The sequence below is a fragment of the Blennius ocellaris genome (genome assembly GCF_963422515.1).
Source record: "Blennius ocellaris genome assembly, chromosome: 15".
Taxonomy (NCBI): Eukaryota; Metazoa; Chordata; class Actinopteri; order Blenniiformes; family Blenniidae; genus Blennius; species Blennius ocellaris.
This window is the reverse complement of record NC_137664.1, coordinates 18,893,313-18,914,369: the sequence shown is the minus strand read 5'-3', so window position 1 is coordinate 18,914,369 and position 21,057 is coordinate 18,893,313. Positions and strand designations below refer to the sequence as shown.

General features: G+C 41.0%; 1 protein-coding gene across 5 annotated transcripts in view; it reads left to right on the top strand.

Moving 5' to 3' along the window:
- sh3bp2 (SH3-domain binding protein 2) overlaps positions 1–16,506 on the top strand; it is a 30,286-nt gene extending 13,780 nt beyond the window's left edge. For 2 of the 5 annotated variants that reach the window (XM_080509608.1, XM_080509606.1), the window contains 12 exons: positions 7,759–7,898; positions 8,064–8,166; positions 9,080–9,197; positions 9,605–9,672; positions 9,800–9,885; positions 9,968–10,045; positions 11,092–11,779; positions 12,349–12,472; positions 13,235–13,290; positions 13,508–13,583; positions 14,322–14,381; positions 14,487–16,506. In XM_080509608.1, the coding sequence (XP_080365734.1) occupies positions 7,763–7,898; positions 8,064–8,166; positions 9,080–9,197; positions 9,605–9,672; positions 9,800–9,885; positions 9,968–10,045; positions 11,092–11,779; positions 12,349–12,472; positions 13,235–13,290; positions 13,508–13,583; positions 14,322–14,381; positions 14,487–14,618 (1,725 nt within the window). In that variant the 5' untranslated portion in view covers positions 7,759–7,762 and the 3' untranslated portion in view covers positions 14,619–16,506. Of the gene's footprint in view, positions 1–6,376; positions 6,645–7,602; positions 7,899–8,063; positions 8,167–9,079; positions 9,198–9,604; positions 9,673–9,799; positions 9,886–9,967; positions 10,046–11,091; positions 11,780–12,348; positions 12,473–13,234; positions 13,291–13,507; positions 13,584–14,321; positions 14,382–14,486 lie in introns of those variants that run through there. The other 3 variants (XM_080509607.1, XM_080509605.1, XM_080509604.1) reach the window with 3 other exon arrangements.
- Positions 16,507–21,057: the final 4,551 nt, after the last annotated feature.

Sequence of the window (21,057 nt, the reverse complement as noted above, 5' to 3'; positions counted from 1 at the left end):
GTTTAGCTCTGACCTTTTAGCGACTGTCTGAGACTGCATGTCTGTGAGCTGATTGCATACGGTGGAGATAATGGGAGGCTTTGAGATTAGATCTGAGGTGAATGCACGAGCGTTGGTTAGCCAGATATGTCCTTCTGAAGCAGACACCTGACAGATGTTTTAAACTGACTGATCACAAACGCTGGTCTGGTTGGGTCCAGAAATACCGACGTGACAAGTCTCTAGAAATTCTAATTCTAATAGATGTTCCACTGTAAGGCTTCACGATAGCACTCGCATAAGTTGAGGGGCCAAATGTGACTCTTGAAGTTAACGAATGGTTCAGTCATGTGTCACCAAACAACACAATGTGAGTTTATGTTTTCAAACTCAAAAATGCAACACAATTGACAGCTTTGAGAGATATAGCAAAATGTTATATATAAGTAAAAAAAAAAAAAAAGCACTCCAATCTTCAAATTAATTTTTATTCCACATTGGCCCAATGGGCCGACACATTACGTCGAGCCACGGAGCTGATGGGGGTCAAGGTCTTGTTCAGGGACCCACAGTGGTGACACGTCAGCTGTGGGATTAGAACCCGCAAACCTCCAATCCCAAGTCCTCTTCTCAAACCTCTCAGTGGTGGATTAGAGGTTTGAGAAGAGGAAGTTAATAAGATTTTGATTTTGTAAGTCAAAAACTTACCATAGAAATTTTTTTTCCCACCAAATACCTTTGCGTTTTGGTCCTAAATTTTTTATTTGAGGCAAGTACAAAGGCATTTCACTGCTCAGAGTGCAAAAATAAAACTATATATAAGGTGGCATCCTTAAAACGCAATTTTATAATCATAACTGCAATTAACTGACAGAACTTCTCCGTATATCCTCTTTGTTAGATTTAAATGATCAACATATTGACATATCTCTCAGGGTGAGGGAACAATGTGTGTGACTGATAGTCTGAGTTGGAGGATCCGCTCATTGTTTGCGACATTTGTTGGAATGCTTCAGTAGAAATCTTCTCATTTGCTGATTAAAAGAAAACCACTTAAAGCCACACAGTCGACTGCCCTGCAGATCTGCATTAATGACTTCTTCAGAATCACGAAATCACAGCTGACTTTACTCACTTGTCTGCACGTCGGTGTCACATTGCGTCGTGGTGTGGTCATTAAGCAAGAATCTAGTCCGGAGACATCATTCATTCGGGGTTTTCCAGGTTTCAGCAGCACCAGGTTCAGTTTCATTTTCTCCAAAATAGAGCGGTCAGCCTCCAAACCTCAGTTCTTCTTCTTACCCTGCGATAACACCTTTTTAAAAGAAACATTTCTGCTTTTTTGTGCTCTTGTTGGTGGTCTCAGTTCACCTCTCACTTTTAAATATAAGTCTTCCACATCCGCATGTTCTTCATAGGCCCTGTTTTCAAGTGAAAATGCAAAATGTGCATCTCATTTTGGGTGTTTGTTTACACGACAATGATGTTCGGAGCCACTGGAAAGTTTTTGAAAATGGCTCCCAAGATGGAACTTTTTGAAAACAATCCTCAGTGTAAATGGAGGAAAACGCAACTGTTTGAAAACACTCAGGCTTCATCTCACTATAGCCACGGTCAATAGTTCTTCTGTGCGAGTTAATAGACAGTAACAACGTTTGCCTCCAGAGTGTCATGATTCCAAGTCCACGTTCTCCTGGAACTTGGTAGTTTTATAGTTTATAGAGTCACCATCATCGCAATCTGGCTTCATTATCTGTCCATACGAATGTCCGTGTACTCACTATTTTTAATATTTATAGCGAATTGTTCTCTACATGTATGTGTGAGTGTGTGGTTTTATTGCAAAAAACAAACAACAGCACGGACTAGTGGCCCAACATGCTAACTGCATCATTTCCATCATTTCTGCTGTTTCCATGTACCGTAAAGACATCATTTTCAACTTTTCCAAAACAAAAAGCAATGCATTTTCACTTCAAATATTGTTGTGTAAACAGTCTGAATTCCCCTTCCTTTCTCCTTATCAATCAACTTGACCTTAACCCCGTGGATGACATCACAGGGTTAAGGAAAGGAGTTAGGAGGCTTCCTAAAGGAGTTAGTGAAAGGCGATCACGTTGGTGTGGCAGTCGGACCACACTTTCACTTAGTGACGTCATAATAATGCGACGGTGGCGCAAGTTAGTGGTGTCTGCCGCGGTGGGGGGCTACGAGAACTAGAACTGCAAGTTTCTGAAAATGGACTCTAAATCATCTAAAACCCAAATGTGCTTTTTAAAGTTGTTCAATGCAGATTATTGCTTTGGTAAATTACATGATCGGCATCCTTTTTCTGACATGGTGAGTTTCCCTGAACACTCCAATGAGCAGGTCCCTTTAAATGTTGTCGCATCACTACTATCCTAGGCTAAAGGAGGCTCTAAAGGAAGCAACGAGACTCCTTTCCTTTGTTTAGTGAGAATTCAGACAGTCCTTATCATGGCCGCTACACTAAACACTCCCGGTGTTAAGGAAAAGTCGATCGATAAGGAGATAGGAGGACCTTTTCAGACGGACCCAGGGCCTGAGGCTTGGGAACTAGCATGGATCCATGTATCAACAGTAGTGTTGCTGACCATGTCCGCCCCTTTAGGGGAGCTGCATACCATTGTCTGATGGCAACGTACAGCAGAGTAACAACAGATCCACTTCATTGATGTGCAGTCAACAGATCTGCAATGTGATAAAGTCCTGCCAGTATGTGGTTGATTTGAAGGATTCCTCCACCTTTTTGAAGGCAGGTCTGAATGCAAACCGGTCCAACTGGATAATAGGTGGATTGGAAAATGTGGCTTTTTAAAAGATAAGAAATATCTCACATATTCTATGCTTACTTCAGCAACATATTTTACGCTCTAGTCATTCTGATAATCTTGCTTCTTACCAGCAGCTGTTGCCATTGAGCTAATTGTTTACCGGACGCTACAATGGCATCTAAACACAATTAAAATGACTCTTAACGAAGGTTCCAGTGAAACCCAGTGTGTGTGTGTGTGTGTGTGCGTGTATGCGTGCAGGGAGGAAATGTGTTTGAATGGGTCTGGTATGCGAGCGGCTCCTGTTGCTTCCCTTCCTGTCAAAAAGCAGTTTTCTGATAAAGATCTCTGGCTCACGAACTTCAGCAGAACTCAGGATGGAGAATGGAAAAGAATAACAGCGAGGTGAGAGGGTTCAATGCTGAAACTGTCTGCTTTTCTTTTAAAACAAGCGGCGGTGAGTCACACTTCACTTCTTAGAATGACAAGATCAGATATGACTGAACGTGGTCTGAGGTGAAGTTGCTTCATTCCACCTGCATATCTAAGACTAAGAATGCCATGAGGGACATCACGCCCAAACACAATTGTTCAAATAAAGGTTTTTCTTTGTCTGAGGTGCCGTTTACACTTTCAGCTCTAAGCTAGCGCTTCTGTATTGTTTGCTTGCGTTCACCATAAGTAATGGGGCTGGTCACTGAGGATTCACAATCACCAAATTAATGAAGTATTGATTCAACTCAGCTTGTTCCCTCTAACCTCCACCTTAAAAACACACTTTTAGGGCTAATCACTAAGGCCTCGCTTACACAATAACGTTCCAAGTGGAAACACATCGCCGAGGAGGTTAAGATAATCAATTTAAACTTCCTTTGATGTTCCAGGCACCGCCAACAAGATAAATCTCCAAGGTTGACCTGGGAGCTAATCACAGCATTTTATCTTAGTTGGCCTCGGAGCACCTCGAAGAATACAGGCGGAAGGACTGAGAGTTGCAAGGACATCGTTTTCCTCGATAATGACTCTGGCTAAACCTGCAATTCTTTCACTCCAACATGAACCGACCATCAGTCCTCGTTCCCGAACCAAACCAGGAAAGGCAACAACCAGACACTGTGGGCAAGAATCAGTAGTTTGCATCAAAGTGAACAGGAGCGAAGACATCATCCTGTTCATGACATCCATGCTAGGACTCTTGCATCTGTCTCACCATCTTTCACCTCTGTCGGAGGAAAAACACTTTTAGGCACTTCCTATATAGACAATATGAAAATGCTGAGTCTGTAGTAGCAAGTCACCATTGTGTTGTTTCAGTTTGGTCTGTTTCGGCCACTCTAGTGTGGACGAGACCATCAGGAAATCCTGTGGTGGGAAGCGGTCATTGACCTCAGTCAGACAATGTCAGGTTCAGTTAAGTGCAGAGGACTCAATTCTTATCTGTGTCTGTGTGTCACTGTCTTATCGTGTATTAGATTGGATTTACTTTGCAGGGGTTCTCCCTTCCTTGTGGGGACCACGATGCTTGATTCAAATGTCTTTTGACAGTTTTAGAGTTAAGATGTTTTTCGGACCTATGATAGTGTGGAGATTTTAGTTGAAGACTTGTGTCAAGGTTCGTCTCAGGTTAGGTGTTAGGGTTCAGGTTCAGTTGGAGCAGGTTTTAGTTACGGCTTAGTATCAAATATTTCTCCAGGAAATTAGCGTAAGAGAAACGTTTGTCCCTGAAAGGCCTGGAAGTGTGTGTTTGTGTTTGTGTGTGTGTGCGTGTGCGTGTGCGTGTGAGGAGGACATTAAAGGGTACCATGTGGCTTGTTCCCTCACTGCTCTGCTTACTGCTTACTGATAACTGCCTGATAAGACATCAGCACGCATAGACATACATGACACGCCTCATAGCGTGTGCACGCACGCACACACACACACACACACACACACACACACACACACACACACACACACACACACACACACACACACACACACACACACACACACACACACACACACACACACACACACACACACACACGCAGAGCGCAGGGCAATCAGAGGTCAGAAACAGCTGCTCCACCATGTGATTTATTGTGTTTCAAGCAGGTTACTGGCCTGCATGTTTTATCAGTTCTTCACTCTCACTCCCCCCATCTCTCCACGTCTCTATCCTCTCTCTGTTTATGTTAATTCTTAAAGCCTGATGTGATGTTTTGCCATCTTGGGTCAACCTTTTACCAGAAGGTACAAATCAAAATGACAGCACGATTTTCGGTCAAGGTTATCACACCGTGGATTTCCTTAAAAAAAAAAAACAAATCTGCTGAATTTGCAAAAATTAAAAAAAAGCTGAACTGATGATGGTCAAATCTGGCAAAGTTCAGCCAAAGCCAACATGTTGTATCATGACAACCAGGTGGTCTAATTTCTGGAATTGTTTTCCCTGCTAATTCCATCTTTAATCTGAAGTCCAGGCTGGTTGTGCACATTGAACTCTTCACTTGGGAAACAAGTTTGTATTTTTTAGGAAGTTGTGTCCCTGAACTTTTAGTAAATCCAGGATGTCTTGACACACTGTGACTTTCCTCCTCCATTTCCTCGTCAATTATCAACCACCAGGGAACTCCTCTGAGGTCAAGCTGTGATTCCCAAGAGAAAAAAATAGCACCAGTGCTCAACGATACAGAGACTGCATTGAATTGTATCATCAACTTCCTGAAATGCAGAGTCATCAAAACAAACAAAAAAAGCCTGTTGTTGAATTTCTCTGGGTTTGATAACGGTGTAAATATAGTGATTTGAACGACTGCCATAACACATTGCGGCTTGTCTATAAGAGACTTCAGGTCATAAACTATGTAATGTATTCCTGAGGTGCTGAAGAGGAACATTCCTTTTGATTTTGTTTCATTCTGGGGTGTTAAACATAAGGCCTGTGGGCCGAGTCTGGCCTGTAAGAGGCTCCAATCCGGCCTGTCCAAACACCGAGAGTGATTTGGTGGACATTTCACTGCGCCGGGTTTCATTAAAATTAGCTTTATGTAGAGATTGCAGTCATTTTCAGCAGTGATAATAGAAAATATAGACATTTCCACCTTGTATACTGCTGCTCCAGATGTCGCCGATGAATAAGTCGCTGGCGTTTCTCCTCCTCTTGGTATATTGGCAAAACCTAATTTTTCCAGTTTTTTTTTTTTTATTTACCGTTACGTCAGTGTAATAAAGGGAATTCTGGCACAAAGTTGCTTAAATAACTTAATTCCCAGACTTGAGACACACACACCCTCTCTCCCTCTGAGGTCAGTAGATCTTGTTGATAGACTGGAATTCACACAAAAACACACCCAAAGATGAAGAGCGTCAGATCAGATGTTTATTTTGACTTATTTGTCTCTTTTTCTCTCACCTCTTCTTTAAGAGTGCTCGACATTTCACAGCACGTCTGCGTTAAACCTCAGCTGAATGGGCTGTTGCATTCCTCCGGTCTCAGGTAAACGTGTCTCTGTGAGTGTGGAAAACTGTAAAAGCGTGTGGGTGCGCTATCTCAATCTGAGAGTGTTTATGTGTGACGGAGCGCACGAGAGATGGAAATCAACACAAGGGGAGGGAGAGAGAGGGAGAGAGAGAGAGAGAGAGAGAGAGAGAGAGAGAGAGAGAAGTGAAAAGAGCTTAATCAGAGGACTGGGTAAATCAGAAGTCCCTTTCTGCTTGGATCGGATTCGGATGAGACACACAAGTCAACCCAGAGTGGACGGAGCGAGAGGAGAAGAAGGACTCCAGTCTGTCCATCATGGACCTTCTGCCATCTTTAGCCTCCACAGTCTGCCTGCTGAGGGAGAGCTCCCCTTTCCAGGGCATCAGCAAAAAGCTCAACAGGAGGTAGGAAGCGCCTGAGCGGCTCACACTTGGGTCAAATATGGTTTTCAAGAGAAGAGAACACCTCGGAAATGGAAAAGATGCTCGTGTTGTCACTGTTGGATTCTACACCTTTGTGTTTCTTGTGGAAAAAAATCGTCTTTACAGAATCTGCCTCGATCCACCAGGACTTAACGGACTCCCTAAATCTTAATTTCTTGAGCTTTTCGTGATTTCCAACTGTTTGATGGTAGGGATGCACTGATACCAATACCGGTATCGGGTATTTGGTCCGATACTGCATGGAGTTAAAGCTCTGAGTATTACGTGACGGCGTGTGTCCGCAACGTCAACCGCAGGTGTGCGAGAGAGAAATAGCAATGTCAGCGGACTGGAGATTCTTGTATATTAATGAGAATGGCGAAAGTAAGACTGATGGTTAAAGATGATCTGCCAAAATACTGATACACTCATTAACAGCAAACTATGTCCCTTCATCAGCGGTCGACAGTCCACATAGTGCAGCACATAGATACACACTTCCCTATGTAGACTGTCGATGCAGTAGTATCCTGGAGCCTCCAGCTGTTGGAGGTGAGCCGAACGTGGACACAGATGCTGTTGCTGAGGTAGTTCACAGCAGGGTCATGTTTGATCTTAGCTGTCAGTCGTCGTGTCGCACATTTTTGGGAAGGACTTTGAGTTTACAATCAAATAAATGACAACACATCCCCACACTGAACTTAACGTACAATTAAAACCACTTTTACAGTATCGACACATTATTGCAAGGAATCAAAAGAAGGGAGTCATTAACTGCAGTCAAGGTTAATACTTTTAGTTTTTGCTTTTTTGGTTACAATATTCAATATGTTCTCCACCAGTCGACACGTGTTGAGGTTTATGAGCCATCCTTTTTGAAATGCAGACACATGCAGTCAGGGAAGAAATACTCATCATAGAGTAGACTGTTGGTCTTGGCAGAGCTCTTCACTCCTTAAATTCCCTTCAGGTTTACGATGTGATGGCAGATGAGTCGGAGACCGAAGTCCTTTTTGACTCATCACTTCTGGCTTCTTTCCTCGTGCAAAGCTAATTCCCCTGTGGCTGGAATTGAGAGATTCATCTTGTGTTGCAGAACCATGTCATCTCCAGAGGTGTGCTGGCCGGTGCCGATGCGAGCCATTGGGGCTCAGAACCTGCTCACCATGCCGGGGGGCGTGTCCACCGCGGGGTACCTCCACAAGAAGGGGGGCAGCCAGTTCAGCCTCTTGAAGTGTACGTTTCCATGACGGGAATGCAGGATTTAAGATTTATTTTTGGATTTACTCAAAATGAATTCTGGAAGCAATAAAGCGGATTGTAGCAGTTGTCCACCTCAGTAATGGTCAACATAGATGGATGTAAAGAAACCTGTTTAAAGTTTGGTGCTTGTCCCCTCAGGGCCTCTGAGGTACATCATCATCCACAAGGGCTGCGTGTACTACTTTAAGACCAGTACCTCTGCTGCGCCGCAGGGGGCGTTCTCTCTCAACGGCTACAACAGGTCAGTACTGATCCTGCCACTTATCCGCCATCAGGTCAGTTCCCTCATAGAACGGTTCCTGATCGTCTGCGTCTCTAGATGCTTCTTGATGCTGCTCCTCAGAGGTACAAGTGTACTTTCCAAAGCGCAGACATTTTTTTTTAGACGTGATTTTAAGTCATCAGATCAGTGGTGTCAGACACGGAACACCATAGGATCCAATCCGGATCAAGTATAAAACTGACACAGAAAGCATTTTCTGGTTTACTTTTTGGTTCATTTTCAGTGAATGACTGTTTTGTAAGATTCATTCATTAAAAAAACAAAAAAAACAAAACTGCAATTGAGCCAAAGCAGCATGAGTGCACGGTGAAGGTGAATTTGTAAACGCGTAAGTGCAGAAATCTTGAAATACATTACATTAATGTCTAGAGAACTCGCTTTGGAGCCTTGGTATGCCCATGTCTACACGCCAAGTTTTGGTGGCTGTTTACACAACTACAATGAAAATGCAACTTTTTTTTTTTTTTTTTAAACAAATCCTATGATGGAGCTTTTGAAAGTGCTCTGGCTCCATCTCCATGGAAACAGGGAACCTTTTGAAACCACTCCGACTTTCCCTTAATGTGCACAACGGAAACGCTGCTACTGCGCATGTGGACGAGGTCAATTTATAGTTAAGAACCACTTTTTTTTTCATACATAAACCAGTGGGCCTCCACAAACAAGCAGTGCCTTAGATGAATGTTTTTTTTGCCGCAGCAATAAAGTGGCCTTCAGAAGTGAAAAAAAATACTCTGACACGTTACCGCGCCCTTTCCCAAAATAATTGCACATTAAGCGTATTTGTCTTTTTGAGTGTTGAAACATTCACAGTCTTTCATAAATAGAAATGCTCTTGAGTACAATTCCTGGGTCTCCCCCTCTTCCGCAGAGTAATGAGAGCAGCAGAGGAGACGACGTCCAGCAACGTTTTCCCTTTCAAGATCGTCCACTTCAGTAAGAAACACCGGACCTGGTTCTTCTCTGCGGCCAGCGAGGACGAGAGGAGGGTGAGGGCCACGCTTCTACTACACGAAGCCCTCAAAGTTTAGCTTCATGACCTTATTATTATTCTCATGGCTTCTTACAGTCATATTATTACTATTCGGTTTCACTTTGACCAACTGAGAGCGAAGATAACATCAGTCTAAATGGTCCGTTTTATGTGATTTTCTTACAGTTTGAAAGGTCCGTTAATCGTCAGCAAATTGTTAAGAGTTAGAGGGAGTTGAAATTACATTGCTGCATCTTCAAAGTCTTTTATTTTTTTCATTCTTAGCCTAAGCTAAGCTAATTGAGCTAAAGCTATACAATGTTTCAACAAACTACGCAGACAGAAACTCGTCCTGTCCCGTATGGCCTCTGACAGCAGCAATTAAACGGCTTAATGTCGTCCGTGAAATTTCTTGTCTTCCAGAAATGGATGCGACATCTGCGGAAGGAGATCGATCACTATAACGACAGAAAAGAGTCCCACATCCCAAGGTAAACTGATATTTCAAAGCTGAAATTTTTTTTCACTTTCTCTCTCTCTCTCTCTTTTTTTTTTTAAAGCGAGTTTGTTCACTTATGCTTAAACTTCTATTTCTGGTCCTTGTTCTTTCTGCCACAGTGACTCGGACTCTGATGCAGACAGTTTCTATGGCACAATAGAGAGGCCCATGGATATCAAACACGCCGTTGATACCGCCGAGCTTGGTAAGACATCAACGATAAAAAAACACAACAAATCCAGCTCGTACATTCCCGTGCTCACGCACCTCCACTCGTCCTTGTTTAGATTACGGTGAGGATGACGACGACGTTGATGAAGAAGACTACGTCAAGCCGGATAATGACTGCTCCCCGACGTCTACAGGTAAAGCTTCCGCCCGTTGGTATTACTTTACTGTTATATTTCAGCATAATCTCACCTCGAAAACCCTAAGTTTTATCACAATAACTTCTCTTTTAAGGGGGATTTAAAAAGTGAGATGTTTTCTCACCAATGCTTTAAAATTGAATATATAATTAAATCAAAAGAGGCCTTTTCATGGATAGCTGTCGCTGAAACAGTTTTTGTTTTTTCATTCACATTATCATAGCACAGAGGTCTGCAACATCGAGAAACACAGTATATAAGCTTACATAATTTAAAGTTTGATATACATATAACATTTTAATAGTTGTAATCCTTTGGATGTTTTATCTTTTTTTTTTTTTTTATTTAGCGCTTTGACCATGATCTGTGTTGTTTGGAAATGCTAACATTTTATTATTCTACTGAACAGTTTGAGCTGTTTAGTTGATTTAGCTTGTGTGGTCGCTTTCGCTGTTTGTTTTTGCCATTTTAGCTCTTTTAGATATTTATACTCTTTTAGCCATAATAGCAAATTTAGCTGTTTTCGCGTTTCTTTTTGATATTTTGGTTCTGTTAGCTGTTTTAGCCATTTATCAATTTCCCTATTAGCTTTTGTAGTTAATAATTGTTTACATTTCATTATTGTGTTCAATAGGTTTGACCATTTTTACCAGCTTTAGTTGTTTTCATAGTTTTAGCTTTTGTAGCATTTATCACTCCTCCTTTGTTGTCTGGCACGACTTTCATTTTATCATTGTATTTAAGAGCTTTAGCCATTTTAGCTGTCAGTCTACTTGGCTGTTATAGTCATTTTAGTTCTTTTAGCGCTTCTCTTCATTTCAGCCATTTTCACAATTTTTGCTATTTTAGACATTTTGTAATAATATCAGTACCTTTTGTTGTAAAGAGCCTTTAAGAGGAGTTTGTGCAAAAAGACTTACCACTCGACAGCAACGTGATTCACAATGTCTGAGAACGTTTGCCTCATTTATCATTGTACCTGGAAGTCAGTACATTTCTCTAATGTAAATTGATCTAAATTGTCTTGGTTCTTCCCCTTACAGGTCGACCCACTGGGCCGCCTCCTTCCTACCCTCCGCCCCCAGTCCCGGCCCTGATGCCCCTCCGCCAGGACTCCAGCCCCATCTTCCACAAAGGCCCGCCTCCTCCCATTCCTCCCCTCCACAGGATGCCCACCAGCCCCCTCCCCAAGACGCCCCCGCCCTCCATCCCCCCTCCCATTATCCAGAAAGACCTTCTCAAAGGCCCGCCCCCTTCTCTCCCTTTCAATCCTCGTGGGCACAAGCCCCCTTCTTTAACGCCTCCGCCTCCCCCGCCTCCCAACCTCAAGAGACCCCTTCAGGGCCGGTTGACCTCGACGGGGGCGGGGGCAGCCGGCACCGACAGAAAAGACTGGAGGTCGATGAGCACTGTGCCCGTCCAGTCCCCGGCCACTCTGCCCATCTGTGACCAGCTGGAGACCCGGATGGCTCTCAACGGTCCACTTCACTGTGCCCTCTCTGTCGGAGGGAGCCAGTCGCTGGGCAACAACTGCCACCGGGGCAAGTTGAGCCCGTCGGCCCCGCAAAGCACCACCCTGTCCGTCAACCACGTGTCCCCCGGCTACCCCCCGCTCTCTCCGCCCCTGAAAACTGGTCTGCACAATAAGACAGCGACACCCAAGCCTCCTCCGCCGGCGGTCAAACCCCCGCTACCTGCGGCCAGGCCCAAACAGCAGGGGGCAGCATTTCAGTAAGTCGGAAGGAAATCTCCTCAAAATGCGGGCAGCACGGAGAGGCGGTGAGCCTCGCTAAACACACCCACATGGAAAGAACCGATGTAAACATATATGTTTTAATATAGGATTTGAATACATGTGACATATATAAAATTGGTACATATATGCACGTATATATATATATGTGTGCATATATGTACCTATATGTTCTTCTTGTATAATTGTTTTTTAGTTAGTTCTTAGTTATTGCCTTGATAATGTATGACAGTTGCCAAAGTGAGTTATATAGGCTATATATATGTGGAAATAAAGAAGCAGTACAGGAGACCTATATGGCCTGTATAGTCACATATATGCACCTCAATTTTGCCTATATGCAGCATATATGTGCACATAAACTGCTTATAGGTTTCATATATGCGCATATATCCTCGTATAGGTTCTTTCCATTTGGGCAAACAGTGTTCGCTGAGGTTAGCCGAGCTTAGCACAAAGTGTTAGCCAAAGCTCGACATCAAACAATAACCGAGGGAGTGAAGGTTTTCTTTCAAGGGGGTCTTTATAAGACATGTTTTCTCACCAGAAGAGCATCTCCGGAAGGCCAAAGCTTCCGCGCCCTGAGCGATACGACGCCCGTCGACGTCCTGAGGAAGCCAGAGCGGACCAAAGGCGGCGGAGGAGAGGAGTCCGACGACGACTATGAGAATGTAAGAGAAGCAGAACGGAGCCCACCGTGATTCTCACTGCGGGAAAATTAGTAATCCAGCTGCGTATGGTCAAAAGAATTTTGGAATCCTTACCTTACCTTTGTGCAAACGTGAGAATACAAAACACGAACAAGTTGAACAACTTGGAACTACTCTGAGACAATACCAATTTACAAGTACCAACGTTTGGATGGTCATGTGACTTACATATTAAATTATACCGATGCATATCGCCTATAACAGGCCTTATCTTTGTTGTAGTGTTTGAGGTTGCATAACCTGCAATCATAGAGAACGAACAGTATTAATATTAAACACAATAGAAAAAAAAATGCTCTCAAAAGAGAAAAAGTTATTTTAATAATTCATTTACGTTAAAATTTAAACATTTTATCGGTTGTCATATATACAAAATATGAACATACATACTTGTCACGTGTCACTAGAAAAGAAAAAGCAAATAGACGTCAACCTATGGTTGTGTGTGTGTGTGTGTGTGTGTGTGTGTGTGTGTGTGTGTGTGTGTGTGTGTGTGTGTGTGTGTGTGTGTGTGTGTGTGTGTGTGTGTGTGTGTGTGTGTGTGTGTGTGTGCGTGTGTGTGTGTGTGTGCGTGCGTGCGTGCGTGCGTGCGTGCGTGTGTGTGTGTTTTATTGAACCGAAATGAAAATGAAAGAGCACATTTTGGGAAATAAATGGTTTTTGGGTGGGTTTTTTTTTTTTTTACAATTCAAACACTTTTCAATTTTTTTTCTTTATTTACAGATGCTGCTTCCAGAGTCTGTCTTCATTGATTCCAATGAGACCAGCTTTGTGGAAAAGTATGACTTCTTCTCTGGTTTTAGACGCATATTTCTGAGATGAAATTTAGAATTTACCCCAGCAGGTGTTTCTCAGTATTTCTGCCCTCTACTGGACAAAGACTTAATCACAACTTCTTCATTTTTGGGTGCACAGTTCACTCTTAATTTTCCATCTCGTCATTGTTTTGGGGTATTTCTTTTAAACTAAAACGTTGTGCTGATGTTTGTGTTGCAGGTTGTTCAGAGACGGTCCGGTTGCTCCTCAGGATGGCCTGTACGGCATCAGAAACTCAGGGACCAAAACAGCAAAGGTACAAGAGTGAAAAAATTATTAATTAATGTGGTTAATGCATCACAGGAAATAATTGAAATGATTATATGTGTTTGTTTGGAATGATTATGATTCGTTTTTACATTTTCTTTTATTCATCTGGCAGAAACCGGTGATCAATCAGTAAAACATGTAAAAGAGAGTCAGAATGTGATAAATCTGCACTTTAGACAACTGTCCCTTGACTTCTTCCTTCTCCTTCTCCTTTTTTTATTCATAAATACCTAGTTTGAGACTAAAATGTAGCATTTAATTGCATTTTTGTAAATAATTTTTCTTCTATGTCACAATGAATTAATGTTGAGTCTGTTAATATTTATGAAGTGATTCTCTGCATTCATCGTTTTATATTTGGAAAGAAAAATTCAATGACATTAATGTTGAGACTTTGCAAAAACTAAGGCATTTGGGGCAAATTTACAATGATAACTGCTAATAAATGCATACAGTTTATTGGTATTTTATAAAAAATCAGCTTCAAAAAGATCTCTCCTCTCCTTCGATATTTTTTTTTTCCTTTTTTAAAATAGACCGTAGATTTGTGTTATTGTTTACTGCACCTGTGAAGTGAATGTGATCATTTCTATTCAGGCTGCTTTAATCAGGTCACTTGTTGGCACTTCTGTTCATCAAGCGTTTATTGTTTAATTTCTTTTCAGATTCACATTTCAATCCTGACATGCTGTACAAAAAAACCTCTTTAATGTGTTTTGTGCAGGTATTGGTGGTTTGGGACGTCAGTATAGGCAAAGCCAGGAATTACAGACTCTTTGAGGAGGTAAGAGTATTACATATTACTGACGTTTATTATATGTGCTTCTAACAGAGCAGTCTTGAATTAGGTGTAAAAATGAAAAAAAAAATAAAAAATTCTCCCCCACAGGACAACTGCATATTTCTGGAAACTGACGTGACCTTCCCCGCTCTGTCGGCTCTGATCGAACACTACCACGGCCATCCTCTGCCTCACCACGGCTCGCTGTGTCTGCAGCAGCCCTTCACAAAGAACCTCTGAGAGCCCGTCCTCACAACCAACCAGGGGAAAGAAGAAGAAAAAAAGAAATAGAAAAACAGGACGCCTGATCCTGCTCAGCACCTACAATCAATCTCTGTCAGGGGGATGTGATAACTCTCGCAGATTTAATAAGAACAAAGCAAAGAGAGGAATTCCTCCCGCTGTTTCCTCTGCAGGTCAATAGGAACATCACTGAAGACTAAAGCTTTTGTAACGCAGGAAAAAAAATCCCATTTAATCACGTATTTGGACTGTTTTTATTTGGTGCACAGGGGAGCGCCGTGACGCCAAAGAAACAGGTTTCCTTGAAGTTACACTTTAGACTTTTTCCTCTTTGTGTTGAGATACAGGATTTAGGCAATATTTGCAACAACGCGTTGAAGTGAAAACCTCAAACTCTGTTTTAAGCGTCTGTTTACACGACAACGATGTTCGGAGCCACTGAAAACACCATTTTTTGTGAACGGCGGCCAAAGGGGGAACTTTTGAAAATGGTCCAACTCTACTCCATGGAATTGGGGGGAAATGCAGCTATTTGAGAACCACTACCACGGTGCAACATTTTGAAATATCTCCCACTCCATCTCCATGGAAATGGGGAGAAACTTTTTGAAAATGCTCCTTCAACGCGTATTTTTTAACGCTTGTTTTTCTCTGCACGCACGTTTGGGTTTATTACCAAAACAACCAACCACCCACGAGTGTTCCCAACACGAAAGCTATACATCGTTTTCAGCGGTTCTGCGACTGTGTAAATGGACATCGTTTTCAAAACGCTGCCGTGTCAACGCAAAACCCGAATCAAACAAAAGCGTTTGCACTTTAAATGTTATCGTTTCTGAAAGATCGTCCCAAAAAAAATAAATAAATAAATCAACGTAATTGTAAGAAGCATGACCAAGGAGAGAGATTGCCTCCTAAATTCAATTCAAGTCCACTTTATTTATATAGCACCAAATACAACAGTCGTTTCTTGGCACTTTTACAGAGAAACCCAACAAATCCACATGAGCGAGTGGAACTGTGGAAAGGAAAACCCTTGCAGAGCAAGGCTCAGAGGTGGAGACTTTTTGCGATTCCAGTTCAGGGGACGGGTTTAGAAGGAGAGAAAAGGTGAGACAGATAAACAAGACAGAGATCAACTCGCTGCAGACGATCAGGGCAGCAGAATTTACACCTTGAAGTATTAATCCTTGCCTATATTTAACTAACAAACCTCCACATGAACATCTTAATCCTTTTCCCACCGCGAGGTATCCGATTGTCATCAATTTAATCTCTTTATTGACACAATGAGTTTGACATCTTTTGATAAATGATGTATTTTCATTATATTTTTGGTTTAAGGAGGTGCCTTTTCATGTAAAGTCACTCGCTCGCTCTTCCACAGGAGCCAAGTTATTCTTTTCTTTTCCCGAAAATCTGTAGAAAAGATGTGTACACATAATCATCCAGCTCCCGTTGCCCTCTGACAGAATGTATGTATAACATTGTAGCCTTTTGGATTTTTAATTTTTTTGCAATTAATTAGGGAGTAGAGTCACATAGTAGCATGGAGATGTATTAATTTATAGAATAAATAATGTATAGTTTGTGAATTACAATGTATTTTGGTATGAGCAGATGATAATAGTAAACTTGGAGCAATATGTCTCTGCTCATTCTAAAAGAATCGAACCAAACTGATGTAACATGTTGGGCTGAACAAATGGCATTTATTTTAGTTGGTGTTGATTTCAAAACATTTGCAGATACGATTTGCACAGCACTGACTCTGAAGGTGTAAAATGTCTCCTATATTTATTTGTAAATGCTGTACGTACTGTAAAAATGTAAATGTGTTGGGGGTTTTTTCTACAGAAATATATGTTGAGAATTTATAAAGCATTATATAAAAACCTGCTGTTGTTTGGTCTCTATTTGAATATCTCCTTGGAAAATTAGCGATAAAGTTGTAGCCTTCAATCAAAAGAGTTAGACTATACTACATATAAAACTGTGATGTTTTGTTGCTATTGCAACTGTATAAATTGCCTCTTTTGTTTGATTTGATCGAATTCATGCAACACGATTTCTTTACAGAGAAAGAAACGCCTTTCTGCATTCCATTTTCATTCACTTTTTTGTCACTGAAACTTTAAAGTAGAAACGAGGTTTATCCAGAAGATTTCAGTACTTCTGGAGGAGCCACTTTGGCAGCACTTAAAGCCTGGACTCCTCCTGGGTACGTCTCTACAGGCTTTGTGCAGCTGGATTTGGGCAGTTTATTCTTTTCTTCCTGACAGATGCTCTTAAGCTCACTCAGATTGTTAGGAAAACATCTGTGAACTGCCACTTTCAGGTCTCTCCACAGCTGTTCTGCTGGGCTTTAAGGCTCATCAGAAAACATGTCGTGGATGGAGCCTCCAGCTCGGTGTTTTGATGATTTCTTCAGAGTCCTCACAATGTCTGATGCTACATGGCATTGTTGTTTGGAGGCAGCCTCTCCACGTGATAGTGTGACCTTCAGATTTCGCTGTTTGGGTGGGGGTTAACCGATGCTGAGTCCGTTTAATTAAAAGTGAATGTGAGCCGGCTGAAAACATGGAGTGATGTGCAGTGTCAGGGAAATTGCAATTTATCATTGTTGTAGAAAAAAAAGTTCCCCGGTGATGCGCGGTTTCAGGAAGATGAATGCAGACCAGTCACCAACTCTGATGCAAGAAGGGTGTTTATTCAAACAGATGCGGCTGGAGCTCCACACATGCAGACACGTCAAGAGACACAGACAAAGACTGACCATCTCACTCCTTCCGTCTGTATTGAGATGTTCCCCGCTTGTCTCCTGTCCCCAAGGTCTGGTGTCACAGTCAGGAACAAAGTGGTAGGCATACACATACCAACTCACTAACAGTCCCTGAGGTCTGCTAAACCCCACCAGACTGGCACCAACTTGACAACGGATCAAAATATAAGATCATCGGGCAAGAGGGAGCGAGAAGACCAGAGCACATCTGCCAATTCCTCAGATAAAGTCACAAGGTCGTCTTTGTGCTCATAATTCTGAAATCTTAAAGGTATACAGGAGGATTTTCAGGAATTTTAGGAAAGAACCGCCCTCTCCACCGTTTGAAAAAAATGCGCATGCGCAACGCTGTACCTGCTCCCGAGACGGAACGCCTACTAAAACGCGTGCGAGAGACATGCACGAGCCCAGTTCTCCTCGTGCACGCTCTGTTTACAAGTCACAAGTCGGCATCGCTCACATAAGCTCACTTTACAAGAAGATTTGCACCAGAGGGGGTGAAACTGTGTAAAAATGTCCGAGAATAATGCGTCGGGTCGGCCACCGGCATGATGAGAACCGTGTGGAGTGAGCTGCGCGCAGGGACGAGCACGTACGACGGGCTTACGTCATATATCACCACAATGATTGACAATTGGGAGGACCAGTTATTTTGATGATCCACCCGGAAGAAGAAAATCCTCTACTATACCTTTAAGAAAGGCCTTAAGATTTTCCATAACAATCATACTACATTACTTTGACACCACCTTTTATTCAGTAATGCTGTAGATTAGAGGTGACAAACATAGGGCTCATGGGTAGAGGCCAGGCCGCAAAAGGCTCCAATCTGGCCCACTAAACCACCAGACAAATTGTAAAGATTTCAAAGAAAACACAGATTAAAAAAATTTTTTTAAACAACTTTCTTGCTTGAGAGCACTGGACACAACACTGAGGTGGTCCATCAGTGATGCTGCAATGAAAGATAGCAAAATCACATTAATGTCAAAGCCATGCGAGTTTGTAAAAACATGCATAATGCAACAGCAGGAGAAGGTTTTTGGACATTTCACAGTATTTTGCACCACAAAGTTTCATCAAAATTGCCTTTGAGATTGGAATAACTCTCGTAGTAATTGTTTGGTTTTGCAAAAATATAGATATTTTCATCATGTATACTTTGCTACACAAATAAGGAAAATTGAAATTTAAAGGTTATTATGGCTCTATATTACTGGACTGGCCCACTCAAGCTGAAATTGGGACATATGTGGAACCTTGTGCTAAAATGTGTTTGACACCCCTGGTTTTAACAGTAATTGAAACAAAAGACAGGAATATTTCTCAGAACATAGTAGCATTTGAATATATATCTAAAAAACAAACATTTTGTTTTCCAAAACTAATTCCTTGTATTTTAATACATAACTATGGATAATTTAATTTAATTTAATTTAATTTAATTTAATTTAATTTAATTTAATTTAATTTAATTTAATTTAATTTAATTTAATTTAATTTAATTTAATTTAATTTAATTTAATTTAATTTAATTTAATTTTTTACATTCATTTAGAGATTTATTCTGTAATAGAGATATTTAATAATAAATATCTTTATTATATATATCTATATCTTTATTAATAGTAATAAAGATATTTTTAAGTCGTTATCATCTAAACATATCATAAAAAAAATGTTTGTTCATTCATGTTGATATTCAGTCTTTTAAGATCAAAAGAAAAAAAAGATGCTCACTGCCACTTACTGGTCATTCTAGGTAATGTAGCTTAATGTATTTAAACCAGGGGCGTTAAACACATTTCAATTCAGCGGCCACATTCAGCCCAATTTCATGTTGAGTTGGTAAAATACTGGCATAATAAGCTTTAAAATTAAACTTTGAAGTTGTTCTTTGTGTTGATGCAGAATATACATTGTGAAAATAACAATATTTTCTCAAATCTAAACAATCATTACCAAAAATTATCACAATCTCAACATAGAGACAATTCTAATGATACTTTTTGGTGCAAAATACAACGAAATGTTGCAGAAATGTCGACCGCTGTTGCATTATGCATGTTTTTACAAATCCACCTTGACACATGGCTTTGAGGAGAATACTAGTTTGCTCGCTTTCATAACCACATCACTGATATCTCAGCTCAGGTCTCAGTGTTTTCCTGTGTCTGCTACTCTTAAGAAATCGTTTTTTTTTAAATGCTTTACTTTTCCTTTTTCTTTTCTTTTTTCTTTTACCATTTGCTCAGTGGTCTGGCCAGTTTAGAGCCTGCAGGCCAGTTTTGGCCAATCTACATTTTGTTTGACACCCCTGATTTTATAACCTTTATATTACGGAGACTATTGATAATGGAAGCGGTTCTAAATATCATTAGTATTTATATACATTAGTATATACTAAATGAGATTAATTTAACCTGTTAGATACACATGGTGTTTCTATTTTTAACTCCTGTTATTAATGCATGTTTTTTTTAACCACACACAAATAGAATACCCTTGAGAAATATTTCTATTTGCTGTCCCAGAAACAATTAATTTAGTTTTATTCTGTGACTCTAATGTGCCCAGACCACAGATGTAAATACTGCAGAGAAAGTGGATGTATGTAAACAATTGTTTGTTGATACTTTTGATGCTGAAAGTTTAGCAATTTCTTTCTCATCGGTTTGCGATGCCTCCCTGCACCGTTCCTGATCACTGCTTGTCTCAAACAGAAAAGCTTGAACCTTCGAACCCAGCAAAGAGATTTTTCCCCAACAGCACAAAAAGACATCAGTCAACTTTTACTAATGATTAGAGTTGACCTACATACAATTTGTTCTCACTGTGTCAGCAGGCTCAGAGTGCTGTTGATGATCACATCCATCCACTCACACACCACCAGTGAGAACGAGTTCCAGTTTCCTGTCATCTCGGGTCATTTCAGCACACGGACACTCAGACATGTCGGTCCAACCACAAGCTTTGTGGTGGGAGGTAAATCAGCTCTCGCTCATAATAACCAAGCACATCCTCAGATTAATTGAATGGCCTCCGTTGAACTGGGAATAACTGAACACCACATATTAAATGGTGTCCCTTTTTAAGCAGTTGAATTCCAATCATCCAAAACATTATACCAGGGGTCTGCAAACTGCAGCTCTGGAGTCACATGTGGCTCTTTAGCCTCCCTGTAAAGGCACCCTGAAGCTTGCGCAAAAATATATGCAAATAAACATTTCATCTTATTTTTATTGTATTCACTCATCAGCCATTTTCTTATCTTTTTGCAAAAACAATGCTTAAAACATGTGCAATAATTAAATAATAAAAAAAACAAATTAGAATAGCTAAAAACAACAGGGAAATTGAAGAATTGGTAGAACAGCTTTTAAAAAAAGAGCTTAAAATGTAAGGGAAAGTGCAAAACTGTTTAAAAAGAACTTAAACTGCTAGAAAAGACAAAACAGTGACAATGAATAAACAGTGACAAAAACGGCTCCTTTGCCCATAAAGGTTGCAGACCTTTGCATTAGTCAATTGAAGTGAATAGACTATGAGGTTATTTCAGCCGGTGTCGAAAAGCGTGAAAAGAACTTGCTTCGACGATGCTTCTTTGTTTGGTTTAAAAAGGCTTAATGAGTCAGGCAGCATCAAAAATCACAG